We start from the raw sequence: 16,116 nt of genomic DNA on the forward strand, positions 1-16,116 counted from the left end.
AATTAGCTTGGTGTTTCTCATCACTGGAAGATCTCGAAATTTAAGCACAAAGGATTCTGTAATGTTTAGACTTTACTCCTAAATTTCAGAAATGTATTGCTCTCCAAAGATCTATAATTTCCTTGTCCTCAAATTGAGTGTTCTAAAAATTCACATTTTGACCTGACGGCACGCCCGTGCAGATCCCAGCTGTGAGATGTGGGTGCTGTCAATTCAGAGCTTCCTCGGTTACCAGAAAGGCTCCGCGGACAGTGTCTTCACACCGTCATGAGTGTGGTCATTTTATTTAGGTTTGCTCACTCAGGGAGCGAGGTGGTTTTTCAAAAACTGATATGCTGTACAGTTTTTTAAAACATGCTAAGATATTATTTACTGAAGGTTGGCAGTTATGGAGGAAAAAGGACTGAAAGTTGGCCCAAAGGAAGGCAGAGATGAGGAGAAAAAAGAGACGGGAGGGAAGACCGCAGAGGCTCCCAGGGGCGAGGCTCTCGCAAGTTCAGTTATTTAATTGTGAGAAAGGAGGACTTTGGAATTCAGCCCAGGGGCGGTAGTCTTGCTGTCTGGAGTCCTCAGCTCCTGTGTCCCCCTGATTGAAATTCGGTTCTGTCTCCACCGTCCCCTGGTGCTGTGCTCACTGGAGCCCCTGATGCTACACCATCGCCCCCCCCCCAGCCCCCCGTCCCTGCAGCCCTAGCAGCCTTCTGTCCTCCCCGGGTTTATCCCTCCCCAGCCTCTCCAGGTTTCTCTGCCCCCTCAGATTCTGGCTGCAGTTCCTCAACTCACGTCTTACCAAGTGACTCCCTCCCTGAGGGTTCTCTTTACTCTCATCTACTCTCCTTCCTCAGGTGGAGATTTCCTCCACATCTGAGGTTCAGTGACCCCCCCCCCCAACCCCAGCTGACTGTACTGGTCCCCAGCCACCTCCCAGGTTGCAGAATTTCATCACCTCCCACCTGCACCTTGACTCTGTGCACCTGGGCCAGACCTCCCCCCGTAGCCCCTGCCCCAGAGAGGCACCCCCCACCCACCCCCTCCTTTCTTTCTCACAGAGCAGATGCCAAATTATAGCATCTCATGCCTCTCCCTGCCACCAGGGTCAGTGTGACACTCCTATTTCTTGTTTCATTTATTTCATCCTTTCATTTAGTAAATATTTATCCAGCTTCTATACTAGGCTCTGCAAAGTATACAAGAATGATTAGAACCTCAAGAAACTTATGGCCTTAATGATGAAGATTTAAAACAAAACAAAACAAAAAACACTGCACAGGGATACCCATAATACAGTTGCGTGCTCTGAGAGCGAGCCATCAACCTGCAGCCCCTGCCCTGGCTCCTTGTCCCCTCACGCCTGTGGATTACCTGTGCGTGGTATCCCTTGTCCTAGGACAGGCTCTTCCCTGCTGTGTAATTACAACACATTCAAGCCATTCGTTCTCTCCCTCCCAGAAATTCACAACCTTCAGGAAGCCTTCCCCAGATGTCCCTCACCAGGCTTCCCACCAGTCTAGTCCCTTGGGTTATACAGAAGGAAGTCATCACTTGTAGGGGCAGCAGCTCCAAACAAAGGCATCCTGCAGAGGGTGGAATGAGTCTGTCATTACCTGTGGCATCTTAACTATGTTTGTCCCACATGTGCCTTTAGACCAGAGTTCTTCGGTATCAGCATTATTGACGTTTGGGGCTGGATCAGGCTTCGGTGTGGGGCTGTCCTGTGCACTATAGGGCATTTAGCAGCACTCTGGCCTCTACCCATTAGACGCCAGTAGCCGTCCTCTCCCCCGACCCCGCTGTGACAAGCAAAAATGGTTCCAGACGGTGCCAGGTCTCCTGGGGGGCGGAGTCACCGTGGGTTGAGCACCATTTGTCTAGACTGAAGCCTGCACGAGGGTCGAGGGTGGGGTCACCTCCCGCCAAGCCCTGGAGAGCACCCACGGTGCTATTGGGGATCTTACCTTTCAGCTTCCTCTGTGACTGATCTGCACTCATTGCCGCAGGCACAAAGGCAGTGAGTAGAGGCATGGATGTCGAGTGACAATTCTGGAAAGTTTTTTTTTTTTTTATCTCCGTAGTTAGGAATTTAGAACCAGCCTACCTTTTAAATATCCACATGGAAATCTGATGTCCTCTGTGTATATTTCTACACTCAGCTACAAGATAAGCTCGCTCGGTGAAGGATTTCATGGTCCTTTTCATTGCACTTCTAGCACCATCAAGAGGACCAGCTCTTCCGAACGGGTCTCTCCTGGCGGCCGAAGGGAAAGCTACGGGGATTCCAAAGGAAACCGGAACCGCACAGGATCCACCAGCAGTTCTTCCAGCGGCAAAAAGAACAGTGAAAGGTAAGGGGCGTCTTGCCCGCTGCTTCCTGCTGATCAGATACTGTGGGCTGTCTTCTCCCCAGAGGTGAGTCAGAAGACCCCTAGTAAGCACACAAGCTGGGCGCCCTCCGTGGCGCACAGACCCCCTGAGATGAGCCTCGGCACTGGCCAGACAGCCTCTGATCGCGGCTCTCACCGGTCCTTGTCCAGGTGGACGATTACGACTTGAACTCCCAGCTCTAATGAAGACAGAAGTAATTCCTGAGAATTTGCTTAGTACCAACTCTAGGGGATTTGGGGAGTTGTTCTGAATTTCCACAGAGCGTTCGATATTTCTAGGACTCCAGCTGCCATTTCAAAATTAATGATAGTGGATTATTTAAGTTTGTCAAGAGTGTTGTCTGCCTTAGACTGGATGAAAAGCTGTAATTCTGTGATTTGTCAGAAACTCTTATTAATATTGAGCTAACATCAGAAATAGGAACCATTTTCTTTCTGGTTTCATGAAACATGCTTTGAATATTTCTTTGAGGTTAGTTTATAATGGATTATGATAACTCCCTATTAAACTATTACAATTAAATAGTAATGTTTTATGAGTGAAAGCTCATTTTAATAGCTTGTTTTATGGGTAAGAATATATTGTGCATGTGAGATCAGTTTCTCTGTATATATGTCTACTCACCATACGTTATTCTCTCTTTTTAAATATTGTGCTTCAATTTTATTTTCTATTAAGCAAGTCTTAGGAAGGAACTTCAGCTTCACAGGCTGAGTATGTTTTGTTTTTTGGTTTTTTCCAAATGTTCATGTAAGGAGAAGGCTTAGTCATAAAGCAGTTGACTCCAAGCCACAGGCTGTAAAAATTCCAAGCTCGTAAGTCCATTCTGATTCAGTCTTATAAACGAAGCTTAAACTCTTTCCCAGTTTTATTCCTAAAAGATATGTTTTGTTTAAAAAAAAAAAAAAAAGATGCAGGCACCTGTCACATCTCTAGCAGGTCAGGTCCACAGTCAGTTAACAATCTCAAAACCACTGACATGGGGTTCTGTCCTCTGATGTAGACCATTAGTACTTCTTATCAGAAGATTATGCTAATTGGGTGGTAAGACCTTGGAAATAAGGCCAAGTGGTTACAACGGCAGCAGAGCGTAAGTAAGCGGGAAATGCAGCGTGCATTTAGGCTTCTGTGAATTCAGGGGAAGCTTGGACGTTGACCTGAAAGGTCTGGCTCTTGGCAGTTTTTAAAAACTTGGCTCCTTCTCAGCACATCTGATTTGTATTAAGAATTTCCAGAAGAATCTCCATTGTGCAAACCCCAGAACTATTTTATCTTTTAAATCCTATGGCTTTGCTAAACATACTGGGTAAATATTTCCATGAAAGATAATTACAAAGATTTTTTTGTAATGCCACTGTAGGAAATTTTGATTTGGAAATGAGGGACTGGGAAAATTTACTAACCTTTTCCAGAACTAATTCAGGCAACTACACACGTCCATTTAAACACAAATTCTTTGTCACGTTAGAACCCAGGAATAGTGGAGGCCCACAAAGCGCCAAACTGGTTGAATTGCACTGGAGGAGTTTCAGAGAGAAAGTCCCTGCCTTCCCTTAGGTCAGCGCTGGTACCAGGACACCTTTCGGGGCCGGTAGGAGTAGTGGCAGCAGTAAATCAGACAGAGGAGGAAGCAGCTAAGACGCTACGGAGGTGAAGGTCAAGCTGCTGCTCTCGTTGCTGCCTGTCCTTGTCCTGTCCCTCCCCCTTTCCGTGCCTGTGTGAAGAGCCCCACTCTCGTGCTGCCTTGACCCTGCCCCCAGTCAGAGCTGGAGTCTAACGGACCAGAGCCCAGGCTCCAGGGCTTTGAAAGCCCACAAAGAGAGGGATGGAGAGGTGGCCCCGATGCAATTCCTTTTTTAAACATTATGGTCCTCGGTGGTCTCAGATATCATGACCTCTTCCGCATTGCACACATTTGTCCATGGGTGCAGAACGCTGACTGACATTTAAGGAGATGATCCACGTTTGGTTACTGGAAGCAGCAAGACATAATGGAAGAAGCACGGGCTCTGGAGTAAAGGACAGATCTGGGTGTGTAAGCCAGCTCCGCCTCTTCACTCCTCCGAGCTGCAGCTTCCCCCTGTCTGTGAATTAGGGATTTTATACCTAATTCCCTTGAATCTTACCAAAGCTAACTGGTTGGAAAACACCCAGCATGGCACTTGGCACACGTTATGGGCATTGTTGTCCTGGCGACTGTTGTCAAGTGAGACCTGTGCAGAGCCAAAGAAATTGCGTCATGAGGCATTCCAAAATTCTGAGCTTCATTTTCCTCCCTCGTAAGATGAAGTTATTAGTCTTTTTTTGGTCTGATACATGTTAACTTACACTCAAAGGACGCAGTCCTGTGAGTGCAACCTGGATTTTGGCAAAATCTAGAATTGGTTGGGGAGAAATAAAGTATTATACGGGCATCCCAGCGTGTCCGAGGGGGATTGGTTCCAGGACCTCACCCCCACCCCCTTGGATCCCCAAATCCATGGATGATCTAGTCCTTTGGTGAGTGGGTTCTGTATCCTCAGAGTCAACCAACTGCATTGCGGTGGTTGATTCCATGGATGGGGAACCCATGGGTACAGAGGACCAACCGTATACCCTCACGGTTGTTAATGTCACATCAGAATGAGCAGGTCTGCAGGCCCGGAGATGCCCAGGAAAGCTTGTCAGAATGTGAGGGAGTGAAGGTGGTACTGGAGGGGTAACTTTGGGTCTGTCCTGGTTTGCAGAAGCAGCAAGTCATTCCCACAGGGCAGCACTTTAACTTGTGTCAATCACAGATTATTTGCTATAAAGTCCCCAGTCACCACACACCATACACAATGCTGTCTTTGGTGCATGTGACACATTTACAAAAATTAGGAAGAGGCACCTCCTACTCAAGGAAAACCATTCTGTATCTGTTTGTATTTCTCAATAATAATCATTACAGCAGGTAGAAGGCGGCTACCTATAGCTGCACAGATCTCACTGTTGAACGTGAAATAATAGTGTTTTTGAGGTCCTAAACGTTCACATTTTCCAAGATTCATTAATTTGTTTAATAATAATTCTGTGTGTTGTGTTCTTAGAAACTGTTCTTTGTGATAGTTTCAATCTTCTTGCTCCTGTATCTCATTTCCTTTGGAAATGATCACCAGATTCAATAGTCTTTCTTGTGACATTCTTGACTTCTAGAATATTTAACATTTTAAAACACTTTGTTTGTAATGAGCCACCAATTTTTAACAGCACTTATTAATCTTGGCACTGAGAAAACTTTCGTAAGAACAAAAGCAGAATATGGCAATATAATATTTACTTTATGTATTATTGATGGTAAATGAATATTATCAATTATATAGTGATTTGTGTCATAATAAAGTACTTATTAAATTTAAAGTGGGAACCAACAATAACATTCTGATAAATGACCTGTAGTGTCTAATGTAGCCAGCAGAAAAACCCAATAGGAATTTTTTTTTTAGTTTGAAAAAAAAAGTGTTTTACGTCAGGCAGAAAAACAGCCACTATTTAGAATGGACAGTTTCTGTTAGACGTTGCTAGACTGATAAAATGTTTTAATTATCGAACTGGTTCCCCTGTGTAATTCTGACTGGAATAAGAGTCATCAGCTTTGTAAGCAGGACACTTTGTTTCCTTCAAAAAGTTGTTGCAATACGGGCTGATTTTGTTAGAACTAGGAATGTGTTAGCCGTCTGCCTGAAACCTTGCTGTATGTAACACACAAATGCGCTCCCTGTCTTTGGAGTCAATGACAGGAACAAGGCTGCAGATAATGACGCTGTCCGCCATGTGCAAGTGGCCCCTTAGGTGCCTTTTGTGTTGTGCAGCTGACTGTTTCATCGAGGCTGTAAGGTCCAGAGCCCCGAGCAGGACCCTCACTCCTTCCTCCTTAAAGCTCTAGCTTTCAGTGGGACAGTCTTTGGAATAACACCTCCAGTTCCTCAAGGCTCAGCTTTGCTTTGCTTTTCCTTTAGCGTCACTGATGGCGGAATCCAGTCAGCCTGGGGCGCCAGGTCCTTCATCACCTGTGGGTTCCTCCTCACACTCTCCTGTACCCTGATACCCACGCCTTCCAACACTGGCTCTCGCTTTCCCCCAGCAGGATTTCTTCTCTTTTCTGACTTAATTTATTTATTACACAAGTAATATATGTTTTAGGATCTCCAAATGTACAAAAAAGGAGGAAATGAAAATCCCCTGTAATCTCAGCACTCAGAGAACTCACAGCTAACATTTTATTGTATTTCCATCCAGACTTTATTTCTAGAGTGTTGTGTGTGTAGTGTATAATTTTCACATAAATTATATTTTCTCTGTGTGTTTTGTAACCTTCTTTTTCACTTGCTATTTGAGCATGTCTTTGTGTCAGGAAATAAACTCTTACAACGTTACCTCAGATGTGAGTTATCATTTATCTAGGCAAATGTGCTTTAGTTGGCTGTTCAGGTACCAGCAAGACTTTTCTAGTCCAATTAGACCAGTCCAACATCTAGAACAATGCCCAGCACGCAGTAGGTGCTCAATGAACATTTGTTATCAGAGGGAGAGTATAGCTCAGTAGTAGAGTGCATGCTCAGCATGCACGAGGTCCCAGGTTCAATCCCCAGTGCCTCCATTTAAAAATTAAATAAATAAGTAAACCTAATTACCACCCCCTGCAAAAAAATAAAAATAAATAAACATTTATTGAGTAAATCTTTTTACCCCAGTCAATATAACAAAAAGAGGTTGGACCGATGGGGCATTATAGCCGTAGCCAAGTTCTAATCCCAGCTCTGCCACTTTTGTTGTATGACTGTGAAGCAGTTACTTAATCTTTTTGGGGTTTTCCTCAACACCAGTAAAAATTAGTACCCACCGCCCAGGGTCCTTGTGAGGATTAAATGAGATCGTATCCAGAGACCCTGTATCTGGCTCCTTAAATGGTAGCTCCTACAGTCATGCCTACTCTGTCCTGGTGCTGGAGCTGATGTGGGGGTGTTTGCGCACCTTTGCTCACCCCACCCCCCCAATCTTGAGTGCCCTTCTTCTTCGGGACATTTCAGAACTCCCCAGCCCCTGTTTCTGACCTCACCCCAACTTGAATAGGGAGGAATCAGAAATTCTAGACATTTCTGTCTCCTTACTCATTCACTTTGCCAGCACGGTGTGACTCACTGAGCACCTACCTGTGCAGGACACGGCGTAAGGCGTGGTGGGACATGGAAAGGAGCAGCCCACAAAGACTCATTCTCTCAACAAACACGAGTGACACATACAACTGAAAAGGGCCAGTGTCTTTCATTTCCTAAGGACACAACACACCTGTGAGGGAAAAGAGCCAGCTCAATCAGAAAGTTCGTGAACGGCTTGAGCAGAGGCAGTTCACGGGGAGAGGAATACAACTAAGAAGATGTGCAAACTCAGTCTCCATTAAAGAAACACAAATCTAAGAAAGAAGACAGCATATGTAGAAAAATCTTTTTATTATATTACAACATGAAACAGATACCCCAAACAAACAAACATACAGCTGATGAATTACGCCTTCTAGCACTAGGAAGTGGAGGGTTTTCCCTGGTCCTAAGTGACATGTGTATGTGTCTGGAAACTTGGCAGGAGGAGGAGAGCTCCAGCTCATCCTTCAAGACCCAGCCTGGGATACCCCTTTCTCTGGGAAGCCTGCCCTAGCCCCCTGGTCTGAGTTAGCTGCTTTTCAGATTGCTTTGTACACACCCATTAACTTTATCTGGAACTGCAACTCTCTCCCCACCCCCTGGGGGCCCACACGCCCTTGCCTGCTCGTCGCACCCCCCCACCCCACCCCACTTAAGCTTTGGGAGGACAGAGCTGTGTCAGTTTTCCTTCTTCGCATTCCTAGAACTTTGCACTGGCCTGGCACACAGTAACTGCTCAATAAATATCCGTTGAGTGGATGACAACGATATTACGTATATACTTAATTTAAAAAAAAAAAACAAAAAAAACCATTGTCATTGAAGAACTATGCAAATAGCACCACCTATTGGTAGATGGTTTTAACACTGCATTTTAGATTCTGAAACATTTGCAGTGGAAATTAAGTGACTTAAATTAAGTTTGTTTTTTTTTTTAACTAAAAGATTGTTTCACTCTTTAAGCCATGGGGTCATTTAGTTTTTAACAAATGTTAAAATAATAAGTGCTGATAGTCTTTGTGTTGTTTTAGTTTTGAGGCTGTTAGGTGAGGAGCCTAGAAATGTATGTAGGTTTTTGTCAGTGAAATTAGGAGGAAGAGGGAAATCACTTTAATTAATAACCATGTCTTGGGCACTTTGTTACACATTATATTTAATCCTGCCGGTACCCTGTACCTCAGTGGTGTTATTCCCATTTTGTAGATGAAGAAAACTGAGGTTCATGGAGGTGAAGTGGTTTGCTCCACAGGAACGCAGATCCAGCTGACTTCAAAACCTGTGCTCCTTCTGCTGTGTTAAGCTGCAAGTGTCAGCTGGAAATGTCTATGAAACAGTAGTTTTTGTCCCCAGTAGTCTCCAGTGACTTCTAAACATTTTAAATGGATGGAATTTAAATGACCCTACTTCTAGTTAAAAGCTGCTTACTTAAGGACAATTTATAAAAAGAATCATTATTTACATAGCAGAGTATTTTGGCTTCCAGCAGGGATTATATTTCATGAAGTGAGGTCATTTTCGGAAGAGTCATGGTATGTGTGCCGAGGGGCGTGGTTTTTATAGATGAGTAAGTTGCAGGGGGAAAATACGTGTTTGAAACAAGCCTCCTCCTTGCTCCAGTCTTATTCATCATTTTCCAAAGCAAGCATCTCTGCTCAGAAGCCTTTGGCCCCATCAGTCTGCCTTCATCCTTGTCTCTCCCAGCTCCCTGTTACGTGGGTCACACACGTGTCAGAGACCTGCTTTCAGGACCTCAGGGTCATTTAGTAACAGATACGATTGTTCTAGGCAAGGACCCCACCACAGGGGCGGGCAGTGATTACTCGTTGCATGCAAGTCTGAATGAGGTCTTGGCTGGACTCTCCTGCTTATAAACACCGTTTGCAGTGCAGCCACCACGAGTTATATCAGAGGAAGGGAAACAGCCACTTGTGACAGCCCCCACGCCCAAAGTGCACAGTGAACATTTTCGAGGATTTGCAAGCACGCGACTTGGGCGATTATAGCTGCTTTGTGGGTGTGAGCCCACAGCACCAGGTGGGGGATCTTCCCTGGGCCGACCGCCTGGTTTTCTCCCACGGCCCCCACGGCCTCCAGATCCAGCTGCCAGTCTGGTGAAGGCTCCAGGCTGCCTTGCCTCCTCCGTGAGCCCCCAGGCACTGCTCACAGTTGGAGCCCTTGGCATAGTCTCCCGAACCACCCAGCTCAAGGGCGTGTGCAGCCAACCTCTTTCGGCAATTCTCCTTTCTGCCAAAACAGAGCAGTAAAAAACCCCACCGGATTGCAACACTGTTCCTTTTGGAGATGTTGGCCACTGCAGCCTGGTGTCGGAATAGCCAAGAGGTGAGGGTTTGCTTGCCAGAAGGGAAATCCTTTCTCTCCTCTGGGCTGACTTCCGCCCTGGGCTTCAAGGGAGGGTGGGGGACATTTTCACTGACTCCATCCTCGGATAGGGGTGAATGAAGCCCCGTTCTAGTTCCAGTGTTTATCCACCCCCATCTCCCTCCCTCCACACCCTGGCGGTGGAGACGGTGTGAAGTCACTCGCTTAAGATTTCCATTTAGCTCACATGAAGGAATGGGTGATCACAGACAAATTATACAATACCTTGAGAGGCTATCATGTCCCATTCCAAGTGACTCCACAGCCAGAGCATGGTTCCCATGTGCTGGGTCTGAAGGGCCCACTCGCAGCCCTGTTGACAGGTGAGTTCAAGAACAGACAGGTGACTGGCGTGTTGCTCCCGTTAACTGGTTCTGACCTGGGGCTGCAGTGTCTTTAACTTCGGATCATTGTCATCACATGTTCTGTGGGTTTCTCCTCCTGTCAGTAGTTGGGAAGGTTCATTACCATTTTATAGGTTTGTATTTATGACACATGCTCGTGTGCCTGGAATAATATCCTTTCCAGGCACGCCTCTCACCTTTCAGGATGGCGGAGCTTTGGCTGGGATCGTGGATTCTAAAGTAAACACAGTATATTTTTCTATAAAAATGTAACTGCCTAAAATAATGAAACATAGGGGGAGTATGTTTTCTAATTACAATATACTCAAAAAGTAATGCATAGTTTAGAGCAAGGTTTAAGGAACGATGAGCTCTTCAGTACCGGGTACCGCTCAGTGACCTTCAGCTGCCGACACTCAGACTGCCGCTCTCTGATCTTTTAACAGAAATCGTCGTCTGTCCTCCGGTGGTACTTTAGCACCGAAATTCCACTGGCCTCCCTGTATTTGGAGTTCGCATTCCCGTGCGGGTGTCCTCTTTCTAAGAGGAACACAATCCATAATTGGCCTTTTCTGTCTCCAGGGAAGGTTCTGGATTGCTTATTTCTGTGCTCATGGATTTGGCATCTTTCTGCTTTTTGTGATCAAAGTCGTGATGGAAAAAGTAGCTTTCCTGTCCTCTAGTTAATTCCCTGCCTGACTTCCCTAACTGGTGGATTTGCTCCGTAGTCGTCTGTTTCAGCTTTTTCCTCTTGTGTCCTTGACCTGCCTGTGAATCTAATAAGGAGACAAAATTTGGAGTTAAGACTTGTGCCTCCGCTCTCAAAAAAAACCCCACAAGTGTCACTCCCCCAACAGTGAGAACAAGTCAGGTAGGCCCACCGTGAAGCCGAGGTCACCAAGTAACACGATGAACCAAGACCCCTCAGGAGAGGCTGCTGTCATCTTTGGCAGAGCTGCAGGGAGAGGAGGAGTGGGAATAAGAAGAAGAAAGTAGCTGGAAGCCCATCGAATCCTGAGAGGCCGCGTGTGGGCTGGCACAGTGGTCTAGAGCTCTTGGGAGCCCCGGGCACACAGGAACCTTCACACGCGCACCTTTTTTTCCGCGAAGACTGGGAGCAAGATGGGAGTCCTGAAACCACCTCTCTGCGGCCCAAGCACAGCGCTTGCTGAGGGCCCAGCAGAAGGACCAGGAGGAGTTCTCCACACCGGGCCTTGCTTGGGTACCAAGGAGGGACTGGGAAGCTGAGAGAGGCCCTGGGATGCTCAGCAAAGGCTGAGGACTGGCCAGGAGAACAGGAGGAGACCCCAAGCACTGGGCAGCCGCATCGACCGCAGAGGGAGGCAGGGCTGCAGAGACGGCCCTCAGCCCACCTGCCCAGGCAGATCCACAGGGCCTGCCCAAGCCAGAAGCAGGGAGGGTGCCAGGCCTTACCAGCTTCCAGGCCATGAACAAAGATCTGCCCTCCTAATGGGGAGAGAGAGAACGAAAGAGGAAGATAAGCCAGGCAGGGCATGGGGAGCAGGGCCCGGGGAGCCGGCAGAGTGGAGCGTCGGAGAAGGCCTCCCAGGGCGGCTCTGAGCCCAGACCCAGCTGTGTGCCATCCTCAAGGCCCACGCCTGACTCAGGCCACTGGCCTGGTCAAGGGACAGCAGGGACAGAGTGGCCGGAACTCCTCAACTTGGGGGTAGAGAGAGGGAGATGAAGTCAGAAAAACAGCCGGGTCCGTGGACGTGGGTTAGGGCCTTTGGGGCCCATGTAAGACAGGTGTTTATGCTAGAAGGCGTGCCAGGCTTTTAGAGTACTGCTTTCCTTTTCTTTTTAAAAAATACTGTATTTATTTTGTTTGGGTTGGTTTGTTTGGGGTTTTATTTGGCGGGGGTGATCAGGTGTATTTATTTGGTTAGTTATTTTGATGGGCGCACTGGGGACTAAGCCCAGGACCTCATGCCTGCCAGGCATGCGCGCCACACGGAGCTACACCCGCCCCTAGAGCACTGCTTTCCGTGACCAGTGGTGAGCAGTCAGCCGTCTAAGCCCGTAGCAGACCCACCTTTGTGAAACACGGGAAAACACTTTTAAAGCATCAGGAAAGAGCTTCCTGCCACGGACTGCATAAGATCATCCAAAAATCAAGGACATTAATAAATAATATCATTTATTACATCGTGGGATTAAGAGTAGCTTTTACTGGTAGTGTTTCTTAATGTATTTAAAGTTAAAAAATGAAGGCGAAAAGTAACATTAGGGCGATACCTGCAGGTATGTATTTTTAAATATTCACGCATGAAAATGTAGGCGCCTCTGCGGGCTGACGCCCTCCCAGCCCCCTTTGGGGTGGGTTTCATTTACTCAGTGTGTCTCGTTCTGTATCTTTGAGCTGGAGGTGTTCTGGACAGTGGGGGTACAGTGGAAGACGGTGTGGACGTCTAAGGGTTCAATCACGGGCTCTGTGTTTGAACACACTTCCTGCCCTGCCTGAGCATCCCTGCCTGGCACAGAGGTGACAACCTTCCCACTGGCAGTTGGTTGTCAGGTTGTCGCAGGGAGGGCTGTGCTTGCCTCCACATGGGACACCCTGTTCAGGCACATGGGGAGCTTGCCCCCAGGAGTGACCTCCATCCCTCCGTGGTGTGACCTTGAACGCTGTGGGGGTCTGGTTTCCCAGGGGCAGTCAAGCAGGGACTCAGCCTGGCTGAGGCCCACAGTGGGGTCCCCACCACGTCCCAGGATATGACCACGCCCCAGTAGCCCTTATTCCTTCCTCCTTCCTCCCGCCCCCTCGACATCCCCAAGGTAGCCATTCCTGCTGGGAGCTGGGCTCTGGAAGTTCTCACCCAGAAGCCCCTGTGACAGGAGTTTGCCAGTATCAAATAAGTTCTTCAAAAAAAAAATCTGCCAGAAAAGCTTGGGAAAGAAAAACAAATCTTTTTTACACATTTAGACAGGGCTGCTCCCATCTTGATTAACCAAATATTTTCTTTCTCCAAATCTTTATTTGCTCTCATTAAAAAAAAAAAAAAAAAGCCCAGCTTTGGTGATAAAGCTGGGACTGCAGCCTCTGGCACCTGGTTTGGGCCATATTTTGTTTACGCTGTTCCTTTTTGTGGTTCCGTGGTTTTGTTTTTCTCTTTAGCACATAATCATTCCTGCAGCATCTGTGTGACCAGCTACTGCAGCTGGCGGGCGTGGGGTCTTCTAGGAAAGAGATGAACCCCCACCCCCAGCCTCCTTTTAAAAACTGTTTTTGTTTTGCCCCCACAGCAAACCCAAGGAGCCAGTCTTCAGCGCAGGTAAGGGTGATGGAATGTTGGTGCCCTTCACTCACCTCCGACCTTGAGAGACAATAAGAAGTAGTTGTTCAGGGGCCACTTGGGCTGGGAGAACGGGTGTCTGTGCAGGGCCGGCGGGCTGAGAGCTCCCCGCCAGCCTGCGCCTGGGGGTCTGGAGGCTCACGTCAGAGACCGCCCATAAAGTGGTCATGGAGACTAAAGCCTTTACTTACCCCCTTTAGAACCGACTTAAGCGTCATCAGTAAAGAGGAAGAGTGCAATGCCGTTACACTGAAGTGAAATTTCTAGGGTAAAAGACTCCTTGCCTTTGTTCCTCCTTCCTTACTGGTGGGACTCTGGTCATGAACATTTGCTTTTCTCTGAAAGGGGAAGTTTCTGATGCATCAAGGTAGAACTTTGTCTAAAAAGTAGCTTTTTCTCTTTTCCTGCCTTTGGTTTCCTAAACTGCACACTGACAGTTCATAGGTACCTTTCCATATACCTTTTCTAACACATTTTATAATCAGGTGGATGCTATTTTTAGCATAGCAACCTCATTTGAGAGCGTACGTAGAAGGCAGAATCAGTGACAGGTGTGTAATTGGCTAAATAAATCCATTTAATTTTGCAAGCTTTTCCCCTTAAATTCAGACTTGAAACATGAAAGTCAGACTTGCATATTGATCAGCATGTACTTGAGGATTCATTTCATTTTCAGGAAGCATGAAATGTACCCACTGAAAATGTGATCGTCATTAGCCGGCAGAGCTAGGTCTCGAGTGCATTTGTCAGAATCCCTGAAATGTGTCCAGGTTTTTCTGCCAGGGGGCAGGGGAGCATCCCCGACGGAGGCTCATGAGTGCTCCCGGGCAAGCAGGCCGGTCACTCTTGCAGTGCCTACCCCCCCCATCTCTTTATAGCACTTCTGTCTCTGTCTCCGAAATCCCAAGGGAAGCGCCGGGTGACACACTGCAAAGGTAGGCGGCATTTCTGAAACCTCATAGCTCTCTGAGCCAAGCTGTGACCCAGGCTACAGAAACTCTTCATACAGGCCAGCGGATCCCCTCCTTGTATGAAAATGTGATGCAACCCACTTTGATTTATTTGAAGTTAAAATCATCCCTTAGCATTTACTTGGATGGGTTTTAATAAGGAGCTGTAAATTGGATCTTGATTGCTTATTGGCTGATTACAGGAACCCTTGTTAAAATCTGTATAAACCTCAAGAGAGCTATAGGGCAGCCCCGGGATGCCCCACTGTGTGCACCCTGCACTGCGGCTGGCCTCCCCCCCGAGCACCTTGGGGTTTGGTGGTTGTGTGCTGCTATCCTAACATGCCTGGAAAAAAAATTTTTTTTAATTGCTTTCCCTTGCTGAGTTTAGAATTTAGATGTAGAATGACAAAATAGGGCCAAGACTAATTCCAGCGTTTGGGGTTCTTTTGTTGTTGTTGTTGTTGGGGTTTTTTGGTTTTTGGTTTTGGTTTTTGCCGAGTCCTGTGCTTTAGAACCGCACAGTCAGTAAACCTCAATCCCAAGGGCATCCTAACCGGCGCGTGACAGCAGTACTCAAGCAGATCGATCACGTGCATTCATTACACGCACCCGCACTCGGCTTGTTGTGTGTGGTGTGGGATGGCGTCATGTCCTCTTTCTTCTGGATCTGCATTCTGTGATTCCTCAGTTACAAAGAGAATTCATGGAATCACTTGTCATGTAACTTCAAGCTGTCACCTCTGCCCCTCTCTGCCCCTCTTCTGTTGGTCTGCTGGTGCTTTTAGGGGTTTCAGTTGTGGTTAGCCACAGCATCTGATGAGCTGAGACTTGGGTGAAGGATTAAGGAAGGAAGAGGTCAGGCGAGGAGAAGAGCATGGGGAGAGGCACTGAGCAGGGTAGCTGTGTAGGTGGCGGAGAGGAGGAGCCATGTGGGTGGGGGGTCCCAGTGGTCAGTTAAAGTCTCTCAGGGGGAGAGCGGGGCAGGGCAGTGAGAGCTTTGGATCCTGCAGGATCTGCCTGGAGGAAGGATGGGTTTGGCAGCACTGTGTAAGGTGCCCTAGTGGGGCAATAAGAACACCTGCAGTGCTGGGGGCAGGTCCCAGTGACAGTCATTCTGACAGGGGATCGTGGAACACAGTGCCTGTCACACTGTGTGCAGGAGTGAGTGTGTGTTGCTTTTTACTTAAAAGTCAAATTTAACATGCAGAGTGAAGTGTGTATCACGTGCATGCATTTCGGACTTGATTTGCACGCACACAATAGCACAAAACTGGGATGGCCTCTCAATTTTTAGACAACGTTGCATGTGGCATTGTTTGAAAATCCCTAGGAATGAGTCTTGAAAACTAATTTGAAAATGTGCTGCTTATGGTACTGTAATTATTTTATGACTTCCTCACCAATTTCCTCTCTACGGATGATTTTTCTGTTGAGTTATGTGCAGATATCCCTGGTCCCAACTGCCCAATTTAAATGCCATTAAGACCCAGTCCTTTGATCTGCAGTGAAGCATCAAAATGCAGTGAGTTCTGAATCAGAACAGAATTCATCAGAGCTCACAAGACATTTTCTTTGGTCTTATTCT

The 16,116-nt window shown here is 47.1% G+C and overlaps 1 protein-coding gene across 5 annotated transcripts in view; it reads left to right on the plus strand.

The window, feature by feature from the left end:
* EML1 (EMAP like 1) overlaps positions 1-16,116 on the plus strand; it is a 166,477-nt gene that overhangs the window by 120,098 nt on the left and 30,263 nt on the right. For 3 of the 5 annotated variants that reach the window (XM_031454297.2, XM_064486242.1, XM_064486241.1), the window contains exons 4-6: positions 2,208-2,342; positions 13,529-13,557; positions 14,457-14,513. In XM_031454297.2, the coding sequence (XP_031310157.2) occupies positions 2,208-2,342; positions 13,529-13,557; positions 14,457-14,513 (221 nt within the window). The remainder of the gene's footprint in view (positions 1-2,207; positions 2,343-13,528; positions 13,558-14,456; positions 14,514-16,116) is intronic. The other 2 variants (XM_064486244.1, XM_064486243.1) reach the window with 1 other exon arrangement.

This window comes from Camelus dromedarius, chromosome 5 (assembly GCF_036321535.1).
Source record: "Camelus dromedarius isolate mCamDro1 chromosome 5, mCamDro1.pat, whole genome shotgun sequence".
Classification (NCBI taxonomy): Eukaryota; Metazoa; Chordata; class Mammalia; order Artiodactyla; family Camelidae; genus Camelus; species Camelus dromedarius.